This window comes from Diplotaxodon limnothrissa, linkage group LG23 (genome assembly GCF_057381915.1).
Source record: "Diplotaxodon limnothrissa isolate DT_005_m linkage group LG23, D_limnothrissa_male_GT1.1, whole genome shotgun sequence".
Classification (NCBI taxonomy): domain Eukaryota; kingdom Metazoa; phylum Chordata; class Actinopteri; order Cichliformes; family Cichlidae; genus Diplotaxodon; species Diplotaxodon limnothrissa.
Genome location: NC_140617.1, coordinates 11473834 through 11494064, shown reverse-complemented (window position 1 = coordinate 11494064; position 20231 = coordinate 11473834). Strand labels below are relative to the sequence as shown.

The window sequence follows — 20231 nt, the reverse complement described above, 5'->3', positions numbered from 1 at the left end:
TGCTTGCATCAACAGTTGTGCATAGCTGAAGTGGTTCCTGCATGTCAGTTCTGGATGCTTCTATATGCTTCATACTTACTGTGTAATTACATTATTGAGAACAGCACTCTTAAACCTCAGTGCAGTCTGTAAGCTCCGCTGAGAGTGTTGACAAGCTGGCATTTTGTGCAGGCTTTGATGAGATGAGCCTGAACGTAGGTATGAAGCTCTCGTGACCTCTGTGCCTTTGTTAAGACACATGCACATTTGCACAGGAAGCATCATTTATCTAATGTCATCTTCACAGTATAAGCAGATCTAGTGGACAAGAAGCTGAGGGGGTATATTTAAGGTTGATTATCACCTGACTGACCCACTTTGACTGCCATAAAAGAGACAGCCTGCAGACAGCTTTACGTGTGTGACATGCGTGCCTCCAGACGATAAAAGACCTGTGGATATATTGTCTTAAAGGTTACAATGAAATCGTCAGCCATGAGAGCGATCCTTCAGATTTCAGATCTCCTTGATGGAGATTGGCCACTCGTCGGGTCAACAAGATAAGACTCCACATGGTATCTTATTTACAGAGAGATATAAATCTGTTAGAAGGGTTTCAAAATATTTAAACATTGTAAATAATTTTACTGTGTGAACTTGAGGTTATATGATCGAAATGTCAACAAAGAGGCAGATAATGCCCACGTAAGTCGAAAAGGGTCTCAGATCAGCATGGAATCAGTGTAATCATTTACTTGGTGAGACATGGGATTGCCTAGAGAAAGTAAACATACCAGTGGAAGTTGTTTTTGTTTTTTTACTGGCTTCATTTTGTTGTAAAATTTTAAGATGGGGACATCTTGACAAGCTCAACATACTAAGTGTAATTTCACAAACACTCGTAATCACTCAAAACCGATTTATTCTGACTAAACCACTCATCAAGATAAAGCTGAGGCTTCATATTTTTTCTCATTGAGCTGATGAATCAGTTAGTGAGCACACGCAGCTTAGCTGTTAGCAGTCTTCAGCTTTGGTTTCGAAGAACAAGTTATACTAGTGCAGCGTTTGGCAGTGGCTGACCTGCTATTCTGTGATCAGCTCTGTGTGAGAAACTAAGATAGTGTGTATGATCAAATGTGTGCGTCACAGCGTTCCACGGCGGTCAAAGGTGGAGAGTCAGAGAGTGCGAAGTCACGATGTGGCCGAGCGTGATGTGGGCAGAAACTTCAGTTTCCGACGAGAGGAAGAGGGTGAGGAAACAGGTGATGAAGGAAAGGTGTGAGGAGGAAGGATGCATGCACGCGTATGAGAACACATCTTGTAAGTTGACCTGGGGCTCTGGCAGGATCAGGTGGACGGGAATGTGCTGTTGCGTGTGGATGGGATCCTCCCGTGAGCGTCCTAGCGTGCCCACCGTCACCCCACACTAGCAGGCTATTTATATTGCACTGTGGGAAAATAACAGCCCCAGCAGTGTCATCTGGGCCCTGCAAGGTTTATATTGCCTGCCCAGAAGTACACGTATATAGCACCATTCTTCCCAACTCCCCAAGTCACAAAGAGCAGAGACAAACTGGCATATTAGCTCTATATGTAAGCATTATTGAGTTGATTTAACTCAACTCACGAAGGACAGTTTTTCTGTTTCTTTAATGCAGCAAAACAAGTTCACAAAGACGAGGGTTTGCAATGCATTTGAGAAATACTAGTAGGACACATATTTAGAGCACTTTGATAGGATTTTAAATACATCCCTGGACACACCGCACATGCACATGAATTCTCACTTGTGGAAAGCAAACAGCCCTCAGTCTTCTAAAACGGGGCTTCTGGGATGAATATAGTTTTACTGTCAGCTGCAGACAGTAAGAGTTAAACAAAAGCAGGCAATCACGGAGCAACTGCAAGGATCTAACATCTTAGCCACAAAGAAGCACAGATTGGAATAATATTTGAAACGTTAGTATTTGTGTAGGTTAGTGTTAATTTTGACACCTCCTACAGTTTGCACTTCAGAAAGGCGACGGATGGAAGTACAACTGAAACGAATGTAATCTGCTGTGGAAAAAATATAAAAATGCTGTGTGACACTGCATTAAGCTCACGCTGAAGCACTGGGATTGAACCAAAATAATGATATCACCATATCACTTTTATGTAACATAACTGTGAAATCTTTATAAATGTAAAAGTATTTTAAACGTCAGAAACAAACCAAAAATAAAAGTTAAAGTTTGGACCTCTGCAACCAAGACTCTGTAACAACTGCACCCGTTATGCTGCTGATGATATGTTGATCTGAGAGAGGTCTCAGGGAGGGCAAACTGAGTCCGAGCAACTCCCACCCAAGGTCGCCTAATGCATTAACACGTAGCACACAGGGACACGCAGACACACACAGTAATGTCAGAAGGAACACATAGACACACAGGCACCTAAATCTCAAACCTCATCCGTCATGTCCCGGTCATCCAGGCCCAGGGGTGCGTGTGAGTCAAACTAATCTAACATCCAACTAACGGGCTGAAGTAACCAACTCATACTCTGCGACAGCATATGTTCACAAGAAACATGGGTTTTGTTTGTAGGGCATTTTCTCCACTCTGAGTGTACAAAATATGCACAGACCATATTATTTTTGAGTTGAAGTGGCATGCTGAAAGTTATAGTGAGTGCAAAACTGAGTGTGTGTGGAATATCTTCCAGTGTTCTGTGCATCATAAAGTCACAAGCCACTAAAAAGCAGGCTTTCTCACAGTCACAGCTCAGGACTGCATGCATGCGACAATAATATCCGAGAGATGAATGAGAGTCAAGAAGGGACTGAGATACCTGTGTACCTCACAGCACATCATCATAAATCATTTTTAATCGCTACAATAATTAATTGACATTAAATTTAACATGGCTGAGCTTCCTCTTTTTTAACCCCCCACTCCCGTCTTTGTTTAAGCCGCATTTTTATAAACCTAAAAGGCAGTTTTAACACTCAGGATAAATATTTTATGTTCTCAAAAGAGAATTTACGACTCATTTACAGGTTTGCTCTTTTTCTAAATGGACGTGGAGTATTATCGTTGGGAAGATGTGAGAGCTCGTCATTGGTCTACAATAAGGTGGTAAAGCATACACGGAGTGGAGAGTGGGCTCAGCAGGTCCACGCTGACCCCCTGTGAGAAGTTCCCGGTTCCCAGGACCCGGTGTGTACGTTTGTAGGGCAATAACTCATCAGGCCCCTTTACTTCCTCTTTCGGCCCTCTGCGTTTTATGACCCGCTCCTCTGCTGTACAGCTGCTCTCTCTGCAGCTTCCCTCTGGTCTGATTGGTTAAGACGGGAGTGTGAGGCAAGAGGATGATGGGGAAGAGACTGGGATGAGGTGGGAAGTTTGATGGAATATGTTTTATATTATGGCCTTTAGAGGTGACTAGCAGGCACGTTATGAGAGTGAATTCTGCTTTCACTTCATTACAAACTATTACTATTTGATTGACTGGAGAAATCAGATTTCCCAGTTCTTTTTAATTGTGAAGGACGAGCCTTTCTGTGTACTCTGAATGTACTGACTATATCTGAACAAATGTTCAACAGATCTCAGAGAAATTCTGTGCATGTATTTATAATAAATAATGAAGGCTGTAGCGTCACAGTAACATTTCATAATATAGCCTGTGACTAAGTGCTGAGAGGTGGGACACACCGTGACAGGTCATCAGCCTGGCGTTGGGCTAAAACAGAGACACAGACGACCGTTCACACTCACTATGGGGAATTTAGAATCACCAGTTGATCTAACCCCACTGATTGATTCTGGAATCTTCCCATCCTCCTGTTAGTGATCCTCCATCTATATGGAAGATAACAACCTTCTGAACAAATTAGTAGGTGGAGAAGGCCCCTACTGGCCCATATCTATGGGGCTGATTTCTGCCAACAAATGCCCGTTGTATGGACGGATAACATCTGAAGTGGGATCACTGAATGTGTTTGGATTGTGGAAGGAAGCTGCACAAACTTCTTCAAGCTCGGGACTCCCTCGCTGTGAGGCAGGAGTGCTAAGCACTGCGCTACCATGTGTAATTACAATGTAAATACGGTACTTAAAAGTAGGCAGGCTAGAATAAGAGAGTAACAAGTCAGGTTTTTACAAGAAATAATTATACTGGAAGTAAATGTAGGCAGTGGAATGTAATTTAAAGTAACATGTAAATAATGCTACATGGTGCAGAACCAGTTTTAAGATAAAATGAATGCATTTTGTGTTAAACCTTTGGTCAAAACAACCAACCAAGTAGATGGAAAACAGGAAGGAAAGAATGATCATGAAATGACTATATACCTGTGCAAGAACTGGGTCACTGAAAGCAGAATGATGTCTGGATCCAGATTAGTTTTTGATGTTTCTTCAATAACATCAAGAAAACGTATCCTGTTTTTTCCCCCTATTTTCATAGGATATGTATTTCTGATGACATGACATAAAAATGTCAGAGTTTTTCCCCCTATTTTGCAATTTGTAAAGGAACCAAAAAACAAAAACAAAACAAAACAAAACAAAACAAAACAAAACAAAAAAAAAGATCCAAATCAATTGAGAAGTTATTCACTCAAAGCTGGGCTCAGCATCACTGCCAGTGTTGGGACTAACGCGTTATTAAATAACGCGTTACAGTAACTACGTTATTATTGTGGTAACGAGCACGGTAACTAGTTATTATGCCAAAATCAGGAACGCGTTAGTCGTTACTGGGATTTAGATAGGGTCGTTACTCGTTACTTCGTGTGGTGGCTGTCGCGGAGCTTCCACAGATTCAGTAACATTAGCAAGTGGTGAGGCCAGCAGGTGGATGAAGGAAAAGGGACGCAGAAGGAAAAGAGACCCGAGGCGGCCGCAGGTCCAAGTGTGAACTGAACTTCAGGTAAGAAGTTATGACCTGCAGTCTCTCTGGGTCAGATATGAACCAAGTTTAGGTGGAGTTTATTTTCGTTATTCTGACTTTTTCCGTACTGCGTGCTAGCTAGCATGACGGAGTTTCTATACAGCTGGGTGGTGCTATGAAGTTAATGATGTTGAACTTTATTTTGTTCATAAGTTATTAGAGTTGCCAACCGTCCCGTCTGGTATTCAGAGAAAATGTTACGCGTTTCTTATTGAGGTGAAAAGGAACAGTTTGTCCCGTAATTCAGCTACAATGAAAAAGGCACAAAGCTGGAGTTATTCTGTGTCTTCGCTGCACAGCTGCCTCTTCTTCTTTCATTCTCTCCCCCTCCCTCTCCCGTTTCTACTTCAGTCATGAAAACTGATCAATGATCAGCTGATCGGCTCTCTTGTTTGTTTATCGCTCACTTTGCGCAGAAAGAGGAAACCAGCAGATGTCGCGCTAAACAACAGCAGCACGTTTAAGCTTGATCAGCTGTTGTTCGAATTTATTTAATATTAATTTCTAGTATCAGCTGATGTTTGCTGGAGCCACAGCTGTAAAAAAGCTGCTGGTCATGATATGGTTTGGTTATCTGGTGAGAGGGAAACATGAAGATGAAACCAGGAGATGTCCTTACTGAATCATCAGAGCTGAACAGGTGATGGAGAAACAGGTTTACCCTTTAGGTGACATGGATGAGTTGAAGGGAAGTTATGAGCTGTTTCTGAGAGACAAATAACCCCAGGATCCTTTTCTAAGTAGCTGACAGCTGATAACTGTGCAGGGGCGGGTCTAGCAAAGTGTGGCCAGGGGGGCATGTAGGGCACTAACAGGGAAAGGGGGGCACAAAGAAATACTTTTCTTTCTTATTCTCATTTAAAATGTCTCGCTTTTAAAAAATAATTATCTGAATCTTACAACAAACGATTGATAGATTGATACATATATACCATCAAAACAGTGAACATCACTGTCACAGCAGTGTTTGTTTTCATTCAAAGGCTTTATGATTTTTGCTATAATGGCGGCCAGTCTCTAATCAAAATGCCCGGGACGATTTTTTTGTCCCAGTCCAGCCCTGTATGTAGCTCATCTGCAGTCTGGTGTTACCTACATCTTCCTATTCAGAAGGCAGAATTTCCGAGTTCTGAGTACAATCAAAAGCACCACGACTGCAGTTTTTGTGTTGGATGTAAAAGGCGCACATGACGCTGTGACGTAGGCTAGAATCATGGCGGCGGTCAACAACGGTCCAGGCGTGGGATTTCTCTCGTGGAAATATGCACATTATCTTTTCCTTTCTATTGGTAGGTGGCACAGTGCACTTGTGGCAAGTAAGCAAGCTAGAAGACTGGCAAAGTTATGGAAGCAACACATTAACAAGAAAATTCTGAGTAAAACCAAAGTTACTTTCCCTAGTAACTAGTTACTTTGAAAGTAACGAGTAACTTGAAGTAACTGAGTTACTTTTGAGAGAAGTAACTAGTAATGTAACTAAGTTACTATTTTAAAGCAACTTACCCAACACTGATCACTGCTAGTTATAGTTTTGTGTTACTCTGCTAATAACCAGCCAAACTAAACACAAAATATTTCCTTGGCAGAGATAGCGATCAGGTGTTTGCATCAGGTAAAATGATTAGGTTACTCTGTTAGAAACATGACTGAAACTTTGGCTGTCTCATTTTTCATACGCTACAATCTCTTTCATTCTGCACAACCCTTGAACAAACTAACTAAAGTTAAAGGTCACATTTCTTTAATGCCCTGTTTCTTTAAGATCACTAAAGTCTCGGGAGAAATCGAGAGTGGGTGGACGGTGTCTTAGTTCTATTTGTGTCTTTGACAGGAAATTTAATCAAGATAGGGCAATATGAGTCGACAAGAGAGCACAGAACTGATAAAAAAAAAAAGTCAGATCAGTTGAAAGAACTGATCTTTCAGCATGTCTCAGTTGTGTGTGTGTGTGCGTGTGTGTGGTAAAGTCAGACTATGTGTGTTCTGTACATGTGCCATTTTCCTGACCTCTGATCACACAAAGTATTTTAATCCAATCAGCTTCGTTTTCACATGACTGTCACACACTCACTGCTGCTATGGTAACCTGGAGAGGAAGGAGAGAAAGATAGAGCAATGGAGTGAAAGAAGAGAAGCTATTCTCTCTCTAAAAACTGTGAAAGGGACGCACCTGCAGAATAACACACACACCGTGTTTCGTAGTTCACCTGTCTGATGCTCGCCTTTAGGTGCATTTAAATAATAATTTATTAATTTTTAAAAAAAAGTCTTAATTCTGAAGAAAAAGAGTGAACGCAGAGGAAGCGAGAACGCATTTATGTTAACGTGGTGACAGAGTATCGGTGGCCAGCAAGACATTTCAGTTAGTGTAAGTGTGTGATGGGAATCCAGATGCAGTGCAAAAACCACGGCTGCACCGCTGCTCTGGCTTCTGGTGTGTTTTCGTGCTTTTTTTTTTTTTTTTTTGCAAGTTTGGCACATCTCAACTTTTAGATAAACTTTAATGTTCGATTATGCATTAAACACTGAATGTAGCTTGGGATTTCTGGCAGAGAAGATATGGTGACAATCACGAATAAACAGGACACGATGAAAACTGACAGGGCTGCAAAACCAACAGTCAGAGCAGCGTAGAGAAGCACTGAGACAAAAGGGCTGTGATCGTTAATAAAGAAAAAGGGAAGAGATACAAAACAAGCATCTTCAAGCAGTTTTAGTGGAACATGATTGCTAACAAAGATAAGTTAATGGCAACTGAGGCCAAACTCACAAATACCCACTTCCCTTGAGAGGTGAAAAGGTTAGTCTGTGCCCTGTGGTTTGTGTTTGGCACGCTACTCTGCTGCTTCTCTTTTTTCTCTTTCTGACATTTCCTGTTTTACCTCAAGCTCAAGATTCTGACTAATGCTCTGCTTACGCTGCTATACGTTGTTGCATTTTCAGGTCCCTGCAAGCATAGCTGTCGAGTTTTTTTCTTTTTCTTTCTTTTTTTCCACCCCAAAGGCGTAACCTGTATTTTCCCCTCAGTTTTGACAGTAACCCATGATTTAGAGCTCGACTAACAGGGGGACACCAGTCGCTGAAGTTTATTTCAGGACTGAACTCGGAACTGCATCAGCGAGCACAGCGCTCCACCTGCTGGCCATGGGTGGTATCGCCAGTCTTTGCTGGTGGTTGCAAACAGCTAAAAACTTTTGTAGGTGTGGAAATTTAAGGTTCTCCAATTGATAAAGAAAGAGAACGTTTGTCACATGCTTCATATACAGCAATGTCCAGTATCTAACCTTCAAAGTCACTTGATCGCCTTTCTTTCCCATTCTGATGCTCATTTTGAACTTCAGCAGGTCACCTTGAACACATCTACATGCCTAAATTCAGAGTTGCTGCCATGTGATTGGCTGATCAGACAGGTGTGCCTTATAAAGTGGCAGTCATGAGTACACAAACCACATGATCAAATCTCACGCCACTGTTGACTCCATGCATGCTGCTTTACCATGATGACGACGAGCTCAGCTCAGTGTTCTGACAGACCGAGCGCCTGAGTGTAAAAGACTTTATTCATAGAGAGAAGACAGAACAGGAAAAGAGGCGGGTTCCTTTCCAGCTGAGAGCGAACAGCGGCGACTCTCAGCTTTAAATGAAGTCTACAAATTTTACAAAACAAAAGGAGCCTGCTGAACTTCAAATGTCTCTGAACGCCTGCTTGCAGTCATGGTGGCGTCACGCGGCTGAGGGTTACCAGACTGTACAACAATTATTGGGATTAAATGTAATATTCCTCATCACCTGAAGTTACTCAGTATTTGAGATAGAGATTAATATATACCATATAATATTCAGAATCAAGACGCGCACACATGGAGCTTTCATTTATTGGAAATATTACAATTTTAAAGCCACTCTTAAAAAAAAAGGCAGTTCTAAGGGCTAAAGCTGAATATAATAAAGGCCACTTTTACATGACATGAAGACTTCCTCATCATTGGACCTACTCCTTATTTAACCATGCAAACATTAATAATAAGCTTTTAAATATTAACCTTCAGTGATCCACCGAGCACAGTTTGTATTTTACTCAATAATTATTGTACAGTCACTGATTGGCTCACCATCATCCCACACGTCTTGGCTAATTAAATCAGGTCAAACAGCGTCTGCAGGCTTCCACACAGTATTTAAAAAAAACAAACAAAAAAAACAGCTGACTTGGATATCTTTTCCTATTACGTTGCCGGGGTGATTTAACATCCTAAAAATATTAATGCTATGTCTTTGAAATCTCTTAGACTAATGGATATGCTGTGCATCACTGCCATGATTATTTTATTAAAGGAAGCGCAGGAAAAAATGAAATTAGGTGGACAATCAGCCGCTCCTGTTACAGCACAACACAGCTTTGAAAACTCACAAAACTTTTCATTTTTTTTTGCACGCACACACACACACACACACACACACACACACACACACACACACACTCCCACATTCGCACATCATCTGAAATCCCCGGCTACTACGAGAGCATTGTTGTGTAATTGTTATTAATAAAACTATGTACTATGACATCATTTATATTCAGAGCACACATCCATGGACAGGCGAGGACAAAATGGGCGGTGGCATGTTTGTAAAGTCTTATTAAGAGCAGGAATCCTGTGTTTTTAGTCGAAGTTGACAGCTTTTCTTAGTGTCTGCAGACTCTAAGCAGCCCATTTTCCCACTTCGGCACCTCCTCCTCCTTCTTCTTCTTCCCTTTCCTCTCTTAGAGCCACCAGAAGCGTACGTAGACAATGAGCATGATGAAAAAGACACCTCCAGCTGCCAGCTTGGCATAGGTGGAGCGGGTATTCAGATACTTGGCGTCGCTTCTGTACTTTTTCGACAGGCTGGACAAGTTGCTGGCCTTGGAGTCGAGTGCTGTGAGGAGGAGAAAGCAGAGGGAGAAAAAAGTAAAGGGGGGTTGGGAAGGAGCAGGATAAGCACAAGCGCGCAGAGAAAACTCCCATCACGGCTCCGTTTGACCCGAACACAGATGACAGACACTCACCGGAAAGCGCCTCTCCTCTCTGCAGCACCTCCTCGATGTTCGCCACCATGATCCTCTGTACGTCCTGCAGTTCTGTGTTGATGCTGCCCAGATTCCTCCTCGCTCGGCTGTCGATGTACGACTTCTTGGTTTTTTGAATGTAGGTGTCTGAAGAGAGAGACAGCCCACAGTTATTTCAAGCTCTGTGTGTTCAGTTACTTCACAGCCCTGCCTGTGACAAACACGCTGACTGCCAGGATCCACTTTCCCCGGAGGACTAAAGTGGATTTTTATTGAATTTCATAGAAAACACATTTCCCAGCTTTGAATGAGAGCAGAGAGACTGCTGATGCTGACCTATTAAACAGATCTAGTCGCACAAGAGCCGATCCTTTTCTTCCCTTTTAGTCCTCTGATAAATTCCTGTTATCAGTATTTTTCATTTAAATTTAAGTGATTCAGAAATGTTTCACACACAGACTCCTTATTAAAAACCCAGAGTTTTGTAAACACTTTTTTTGCTGCTCATATTTTGGATACTTTGTGGCGACCGACTTGTTTTTAGAGCCACAAACACATCAAGCGGCTCTTAAGAGGAGTCGCAGTTTCTGGCACCTCAGTGTATTCAGCCTGGAGGTTTCTGTGTGGTTTCACAATGATTTACACCCTGAGTTCATCTGCAGGGAGGAAATAAAAAAAATCAGCCCCTAGCACCACAACTTCACTGAACATATAAAATATTAATAGTCACCAGCAGCAGAAGCACATAAGCATGTGTCAGCATCTTAGAAATAATCAGAGAACTCTGTTAGTCTGAAACTGCTTGGATGATTGGTTTTCAGGTTTCTGCTGCCTGCTCTGCTCAGTATGCAGCGTTGCATACTTACATGTAACCATCACAGCTAAGTGCCAAAACCCCCTAACCTAAACCTCGTTCTAAGTTTAGCCCTAAAACCAAGTCTCAATCCTCAAACCTGCCTCTGAAGGGGTACAGACGAAGGTGAGACTTTAAGTTCCACATAATCCGATCACTTTGATGGCTCTCACAAAGATAGCTGGACATGTTTTTATCGGATTTTTCTTATTTGTTGTTTGTGGCTTTATGACGAGCAGTCATAAGAGCACAGATCGAGTGTTTCCTGCACAGGTTTAACATGTAACCCGGTTTATACTACTACTACATGTCTTTTCTTACCAAACTCAATGAAGGAGTAAGGCCGGGATACTGTGGGGACCTTCTTTCCGTGCTGCTCATGAAACTCTGCCTGGAGGTCTTCTAGGTAAGCAAAGGCTAGCTTCTTGGGAAAGCTGGCTTCACAAAGCACCAGGTAGCACACTCCCTTCTCTATACAATAGCTGAAAAAAAGCAACATAAAAATGTACTTTGAGTGGAGCATGAGGAAATGCACTGAAAACATCTATCCGTGTGTGCTTAATTCCTCGCAAACCACGAAGAGACGATTATTTTGAGACAGTTTGGATTCTCACTCACTGAAACGCCATCGAACCGGCCTCTAAAGTGCAGCGTGTGGGGCTCTGCTCATTGAGTTTCCTGAAGAGCTGCTTAGCTTGACTCTGATACTGCTGAAGGTCCCGGCCCAGCTAAAGAGATGAAAAGCATAAGTGGTTTAAAAAAACTAAAAAAAACAAGTACTGATATCGAGCACAGAGAACACAGAAATTAATCAAAATCTGACTCGTATGCAGCAGAATTAGAAGCAAATGTGATTATTTTACCACCAAAAGAAATGAAGGCAACGTAGATTTGAGCACGTTATGTATCTGAGGGTTTTACAGACATACTCAGACAGCGGCGGGACGTTAAACGATGACACTAATTTACAGATAGATAATGTGGTTGTTTGAGAAACACATGTGATGCTGAGGCACAGAGCGGAGACGCAACAAACCTTTTCACTTCCCTTCATGAAAGCAAACAAGAGAAGGAGGAAAAGATGTTAGAGTCAAGGCGAGCACAAGCATAAAGGTTTTAAAAGCAACAACTCATGTTACAAATGGCATCCATTTGAACATTTCAAGAAGTCCACCAACGTCATCAGGCATATTTCATCTACAGGTAATAATAAAATGTGGGGAGTGGATTCTACTTCACTGGAGTCACTTAGTGTTAACCAGTGTAATAATGAATGATAGGTATAAAGTGAGTCAGTCACTTACTAACTGACAAATAACCACGTCAGTTTCCAGCCTCCCCACCACCCTGAGCTAGATGGGCATATTAGCAAATAGATGAATGGATGGATGCTCGATCTTTCAGCCATACATCAGTACCAGCCTGGTGACGGTATTATATTGTAAGACCCTACAATAATAGAGAGAAACCCCAGTAATCAGATGACCCACTATGACCAAGCGCTCGGCGACAGTGGGAAGGAAAAACTCCCTTTTAACAGGAAGAAATCTCCCACTGAACCGAGCTCAGGGAGGGAGACAGGACAGAAACACGCTGTGGAAGAGAGCCAGAGATTAATAATAATAACTAAAGATTAAATGCAGAGGGGTGTATAAAAACATAGTGAGTGAACTAAGAAGCACCAAGTGCATCATGGGAATCCCCCAGCAGCCTACACCTATTGTAACTAAGTGAGGATTCAGGGTCACCTGTTCCAGCCCTAACTATATGCTTTATCTTGAATCCAGGAGAGGGGCCTGAAAGCTGAAAGGCCTGCCTCCCATTCTACTTTTAAATACTCTAGAAACCAAACGTAACCCCCCAATGCGAGATCGAAGTGCACTAATGGGGTGATATGGTGCTGAGAGGTCAAAGTTTCATATCTCAGTCCTGAACTTATGCGATGCTGTAATGACGTGAAATAAAAAGCTGTGGCAGAAGCGGTCTGATGACTCAGTCGCTTCAGGCAGGTAAATAACGAGGTGGACAGGTGGACAGGCCTACAGCAGGACAGGCCTACAGCAGGACACCTATCAGCAAATCAAACGGCTCAATTAACTTTCACACGCCAAACCAGAAAGTCATGGTGGGGGTGGTGCCGGTGCCCCCTCAAACGACCCACATCTGGATGAAAACAAGCGCTCTAAAGGCGGACGTGACAGCTGGCAGAGGGTTAACGTTGGCTAGCGTGTCACTATAACATTAGTGCAGGATACAAGCATTCACTAATAATCCTCACCTGCTCGTCCTCCTGCATGGAGGCGGCCAGCGGCAGGCCGTCAGCCAGCCGAGCGATCATCGTCAGCAGCACCATCTCTGCGAAAAGCTCCGCTGCTCAGCACACACTGCAGGCTCCTCGAAGCTCCGTTTGACAGGCTGAAAACTGACAACACCGCAGCACTGACGCTGAGCTGGCCGGAAACGCTATAGCTTTGTGTCACAGCTAAATCCCGCCGCGGAACCAGGCGGACAGACACAAAGGTTCCGCGTCGCCGTCCCTGATACGAAACTTATTAATTTCAGGTATTTGTTAGAATATAATTACGACAATCTTATATGCGTTACATTAGATTTTGTTAAGTTCAAATTAAAATTTGCTGCTTTATCTTGTTTTTCTTCTTTTGGCTGCTTCCGCCACAGCGTGTGGTCTGCTTTCATCTCCTCCGTCACTACATCCATGAACCTCCTCGGAGGTCTTCCTTGTTTCCTCCTACCTGGCATGTAGCTTGCCATCACCAGTGTGTGAATGTGTGTGTGAATGGGTGGATGACTGGATATGTAAAGCGCTTTGGGGTCCTTAGGGACTAGTAAAGCGCTATATAAATACAGGCCATTTACCATTTACCATTCACTCCTCCTCCCCTGCACATCCCCAACCCATCTCTAACTCATCTTCCATCACTATGTCTGCTCCCTGCACCCTCACCTATCTCCTTCACATTTACACACGCGTATTCTGTCTTACTTCAACCAGTGTTCATTCCTCTTCTCACCAGGGTATACTTCCACCTCTCCAGTCTCACCTCCACCTGCCCCCTACTCTCACTGCAGATCTCAATGTTGTCTGGAAACATCATAGTCCACACAGATTTCTGCCTCATAAAGAATGACATTTCATGAATAACAGTGGTGAGGTGTATGGTAGGAGTGACAGATGGGGTTAAGGTGGGGGTAGGATTATATATGGGATCTGCTTTGAGCTTCTTCTTGTATGCAGTGGCGATGAACAGGCTGACAGATGAGGTCAGGAGGAATCTCTGTGGACTCTGATGTTTGCAGATGACACTGTGATCTGTAGTGAGAGTAAGGAGCAGTTGGAGGAGAGCCGGGAGAGGTGGAGGTTTGCCATAGAGAGAGGAAGAAGAACCGAGAAGTAAGACAGAATACATGTGCGCGAAAGAGAGGGATGGTGGAAAAATGGGTATGCAAGGAACCGAGGTAATGAAGGTGGATGAGTTTAAATACTGTACAAGACAGGCGAAGCAGAGAGTGCAGGCAGGGTGGAGATGAGTGTCGGGGGTGATTTGTGACAGAAGGAGAGCAGCAAGAATGAAAGGGAAGGTTTCCGAGATGGTAGTGAGAACTGCTGTAATGTTTGGTTTGGTTTTAAATATCGTAGCTGTTGGTGGATGTCAGCTTGGCAGTTCTGTTCTTGTAAAAAATGAACATTTGTATTATAAAGCACTAATGCTCTTATAATGAGTATTAATCCAAGCAGTTTCCATGTGCCTTGGTTCAATACAAATGATTATTGGACAGAATGATGTCACATTTGCTCCGCTTGTATTTTACAACATTGACTCGGTGGACCTGACCTGTAGGTGCAGGTTTAGATAGCAAACAGCAAAAGCGACTTTTTATCATTATGAGTTAATTGCAAATGATATTATTATAATTTTAAATAAACTTTAAAGAGATAAGAATGACCACATTGCAGCATCACTCATTACACAGTATTCATTAGATAGATTGTTTTCGTCTGCAGTACATCCGTTCAAAGTATTTTTAGGATTGAATTTAAGTAATATTTCAAAACCAGCAGCAGTGACCGCGAGAGTTTATTTACATGTATCACTCACCAGTTTCATGACTTTAGTGCTCTCACTTGTGATGAGAGGGAGTCATGCTGCATGTACACAGGAAGTCTGTTGTTGTAGAGACCCACCTTTTAGCACATCCCAGCACACCCACTCACTTCACCAGATGCACCTTGTTTAGTTCTCTCACCTTTGATTGGGTGTGGTGCTTGTCCTTGATTGCACTCACCTGTCACACATTAGATGTCACACAGTACATAAGGACTGCATTCACTTTTGGCTCACTCTTTCCTCACTTCCACACGGGGCGGCAGCTGAGGTGAGGTTCTGTTTGGGTTTTTATTTTATGTAATGTTAAGGTAATGAGTAACTTGAATCTGTTTTCTTTCAGCATTGGCAGTCCATGTGTGTCTTTGTTTCCTTCCTTTTTTGCCTTATTTATTTGAGAATAAAAGGAGTACCCTGAAAATAATTCTGCATTAGATGGCTGCTTTTCTTATTCTAACCGGATGAGCCCATGAAGCTGATTGCTTCAGCCCTGAACCTTCCTCCCTTCAAAACATGGTCCTCCGAGCCGGAGCAGTGTTAGCGTCATGGATTCAAAGCAGCCATTGACTGAAGGTTTGACTGAAGGTTTGAGAAGATCCAGTCGTGATAGTCGACCTCCTGCCTACCTGCAACAGTATGAAGTTCAGTACCCTGGAGCTAGAAGAGCTACATGTGAGACAGAGAGCCAAACTGAATGCCAGCACAGTGATAAAGACACACATGGGCTGCAGGATCCTGTCGGAGAGTCAGAAAGACCACCAGAGACATCCCTTGTTCCTTTACCCACCACCCAAGATGAGGTCATGAGGGAACTCCTAACGACCATGAGGGAGATTAAGCAATTTATGGTTCAATCATCTCCTTCCCATTCTCGTAGCTCCAGATCTTCAATTCGCACAGTCTCATCTGATGGAATCAAAGCTTCTGTATGCAGTTTACGAGCCAGTCCTCAAACACATCAACAACATGAGCAGCTCCCAGTGATTGATACAGTAACCTGTCAATCACCCTTCCAGCCCCCGCAGATTAGCCGTCAGTCTGGCTTAGTTACAGCTGCCAGCCCTCCTTTACCTAATTCAACAATACTAGATGCTGCTATCCCTTCAACTGGTTTGCCTAGACCAGTCCTTGCTACAGAAGATGAGACTCCCTTTGATTTCCTGGCCTTATCACGGCAGGATCCCGACCAGATCTCGTGTTCAACCTGCTGTTCCTTTAGCTGAAGACCCTGTTCAACCTCTCATTCGCATATCTGACCACAAGCATTGCCCTCCTCTAGAGCAGCAACCAGCTACATCCAATACCTCATATGAACAGAAACCTTTGATATCTGGTACTGCTAGCTCGGGTCACTCCTCTAGCACGAGAACACATGTATATAAGCTTGAAGGTCCTTCATTTCCAGACCTTAGTAGAGAAGACGAAATGCAATACAGGATGTTACGGATGGCCCTTACAAACCTTCTTGATCCTCATGAGACAGAGCACTTCAAATATCATGTCCTTCTTGATCACCTCAAAGTAGACCAAGCTAAACGATTAGCTCTTGCCTTTTCCTACGCTCCTGACCCATACACTCAAGCCATCAAAGCCCTTGATGAGCGTTATGGGCAACCAAGACAGCTGGCATTGAAAGAGCTAAAGAATATACTGGAACTGCCTCCTATCAGAGCAGGTGATGGTCAGAGCCTTGATAATTTTGCTCTTCGAGTACAGGCTTTAGTTGGGTTGCTTAGCACTATGGGAGAACAAGGACGTGCAGAACTAGACTGTGGCTCCCATGTCGATCGCTTGTTAGTGAAGTTGCCTGCAGAGCATTTCAGTCGCTTCAAACGGCATGTTTACAGGGAACAGGGAGAAATGACGTATACCTTGCCTTTGTTCTCATCCTGGTTGCAAATGGAATGCAGGTGTCAACCAAAGAAGGCCAGTCCTGTTCCATCCTTCAACCAGACACGACCTGCCCGTAAGTACGCTTCTCCACTTACAACAATATTACATGAAGCAAATACATCTGATGATTCTGTACATGCAACACAGCCGATCATGACAACTAAGGCTACATGTGCATATTGCTGCTCACCAGAACATCACATTAGTAAGTGTCCTGGGTTTATTCAGAAGACAAAGGATGAGAAAACAAACTGGATAAAAGTAAACAAACGGTGTTGGCGTTGTGCTAGGAATCATCAGGCCGCAAAGTGTGACCTGAAGAAAGCATGTGCCACCTGTATGGGACTACATCTCCAGATCCTATGCGATGTAAATAAGAGATCTAAAACTGACACTCATCCTGTAGTGAGGACGCTATACTTTGATAGACCTAGTGATTGTCCTAGTGTCCTTTTAAAGGTCGTGAAAGTGCTCCTGCGAAATGGCAAAAGAACCCTTGAAACATATGCAGTACTTGACGATGGCTCCCAGCGTACCATTCTTCTGACATCAGCTGCACAGCATCTCAACCTAACTGGGGAAGCAGAGAGATTATCACTTAGAACGGTCCGTCAAGAAGTTGAAACTATTCATGGTTCTTCCGTAAGTTTCAAAATCTCACCCATCGCACACCCAGAGAAAACCTACACAATTACTAATGCCTTCACTGCAAATCACCTAGCACTTTCAGACCACACCTACCCTGTATCATCTCTCCAACGGAGATACAAGCATCTTCAAGGTATCCCATTACCCATTATTAATAAAGCAGCGCCACTCCTGCTCATAGGCTCAGATCATACTCACCTCATCACGCCTACTGCTCCATTGAGACAGGGACCATATGGGTCTCCTGCAGGAGTTAAAACCCAATTAGGATGGACACTTCAAGGCCCGATCACAGATTTTCATCCCCAGAGCAGTACAGAGCACGTGCAGTGTTTGTTCACATCTCTCAGTTCATCTGCAGATGTACTGCGTTATCATGTTGAGAAGCTATGGCAACTAGACACTTTACCTGAATACAGTGAGAAATCTGTGATCCGATCAAAGCAAGATCAACTGGCACTGGAACTCCTTGAACAGGCCACAAAAAGGGTTGAGATCAATGGTGTTAATCGCTACGCCACTCCTCTTCTTCGGATGGCAAACTTTCCTCCTTTGAATGTCCCTCCAAATGTAGTCATGTCTAGACTCTGCAACACTGAGGCTCGGTTAGCTAAAGATCCTGGCAAAGCCATGTCTTACAAGGATCAGATTTTGAAATTGGAGCAAGCAGGCTATATAGTCAAACTTAGCCCAGAGGAGATGCACAATAGCAAAGAAACCTGGTATATCCCTCATCATATGACAAGTCACAACAATAAAGATCGCATAGTCTTTGACTGCTCTTTCACATTTCAAGGTCAGTGTCTCAATAAGTACCTATTGCCAGGACCAATCCTAGGCCCAACACTTCTTGGTGTTTTGTTGCGTTTTAGGCAACATTCAGTAGCAATAAGTGGCGACATCAAAGGCATGTTTCACCAAGTCCGTCTTCTGCCTCCTGATAAACCACTCCTCCGATTCCTGTGGCGTGACATGAACAAAGCAGCTCCCCCTTCAGTGTATGAGTGGCAGGTACTCCCCTTTGGTACGACCTGCAGCCCTTGTTGTGCAATCTATGCACTGCAGAAACATGTGAAGGAATATCAATCTGACAAAGATGTGCAGTCTTCAGTAATGCAGTGTTTCTATGTTGATAACTGCTTGCAGAGTTTTCCATCAGCAGAGTTAGCTCGAACACTCCTAGACAAATTAAGAAACCATCTATCAGAAGGAGGCTTCGACCTTCGCCAGTGGGCCAGCAATAATCCTGTTGTGATTAGCCATCTACCATCTGAGGTAAGAACGGCAAGTAATGAACTTTGCCTGACTGAAGACAAGCCATCTGGCCCACATGAACGCACATTAGGATTATTGTGGAATTGTGAGACTGATTTGTTTGCCTATAAATACAGAACTCTAGCCTCACACCCCACCACAATGCGTCGTATCTATGCAGTACTTGCTCGTCTGTATGACCCATTAGGCTACTTACTCCCATTCACAACACGCGCCAAAACCTTGGTGCAAGAGCTATGGAGAAAAGAGAGAGATTGGGACGACCCTTTCCTTCCACACGACCTCTTAGAGGCATGGAAGTCCTGGGAAGAAGAACTTTGTTATCTCCCACAAATTGCCATCCCACGTTGCTATACTTCTAAGGAAATGGATGTTTCTACCACAGTTCGAGACATTCATATCTTCTGTGACGCTTCAGAGCGAGCATATGGTGCTGTCGCATATTTGAGATCAGATGATCTTGAAGGCCATGTAGAACTGAGTTTCTTGTTAGCTCGCTCACGTGTTGCTCCTAAACGGCATTTAACAATACCCAGACTGGAGCTATGCGCAGCCCTACTAGGCGCACGCCTCTGTGAGCTCATACAAACAGAACTCACCTTACCAGTCAGGACTACCACCCTTTGGTCTGACTCGACAACTGTACTTCACTGGCTTCAGTCAGATTCCTGCCGTTTCAAGGTATTCGTAGGAGCCAGAGTCTCAGAAATTCAAAACCTCACAAACAGTCAAGACTGGAGATACATCAATTCAGCCACAAATCCTGCTGATGATGTTACGAGAGGTAAATCCCTGAAAGAGTTCCTTAGCCCAAACAGGTGGACTGAGGGTCCCTCGTTTCTGCATGAACCTCCAAATAACTGGCCCACAGTTACAGATCTCCATCCTGATGATGATCAGACTGAGTTAAAGAAATCCTACTTTTTTGGTATTGTCAGTATACCCTCCCATACATACACACCCAGCTTCAGAACGTATCAAGAGCTATTGGATTTCACGGCTCATTCACTCTCCAACCAAAAGGGTAACATTCCTTCTGCAGCTGATTATCAAACAGCAGAACAAGAAATCCTTCGTCAGGCACAACTGGACAGTTTCGGTGAAGATTTAGCCCGTTTACAGTCAGACAAACCCCTCTCATCTGACAGCCGTCTATTGTGTTTGTCACCAGTGTTGTGCAGGAATTCTGGACTTATCCATGTAGGAGGCCGACTACGGCAAAGCCCAGACTTGGAATTGAATGTCATTCACCCAATAGTACTTGATCCTGCTCATCCAGTGACCAAACTGATCATACAAAATTATGATGACAAACTGCATCATGCTGGTTCAGAAAGACTTTTTGCTGAACTACGTCGGAAATTCTGGATTCTCAGAGGAAGGGAAGCCGTACGCAGGCATCGGTATAGCTGCATCGCATGTCAGAAATGGAGAGCACAGCCCATCATTCCAAAAATGTCAGACTTGC

General features: G+C 43.4%; 1 protein-coding gene across 1 annotated transcript; it reads right to left on the bottom strand.

Annotated features, from left to right (window-relative positions):
* Positions 1-8466: 8466 nt before the first annotated feature.
* On the bottom strand, positions 8467-13282 carry sec22bb (SEC22 homolog B, vesicle trafficking protein b). Its single transcript, XM_085347683.1, has 5 exons — positions 13102-13282; positions 11442-11551; positions 11145-11305; positions 9971-10117; positions 8467-9840 (listed from the first exon to the last, which is right to left on the bottom strand). The coding sequence occupies exons 1-5, from the start codon at positions 13174-13176 to the stop codon at positions 9686-9688; spliced, it is 648 nt and encodes a 215-aa protein (XP_085203809.1). The 5' UTR covers positions 13177-13282; the 3' UTR covers positions 8467-9685.
* Positions 13283-20231: the final 6949 nt, after the last annotated feature.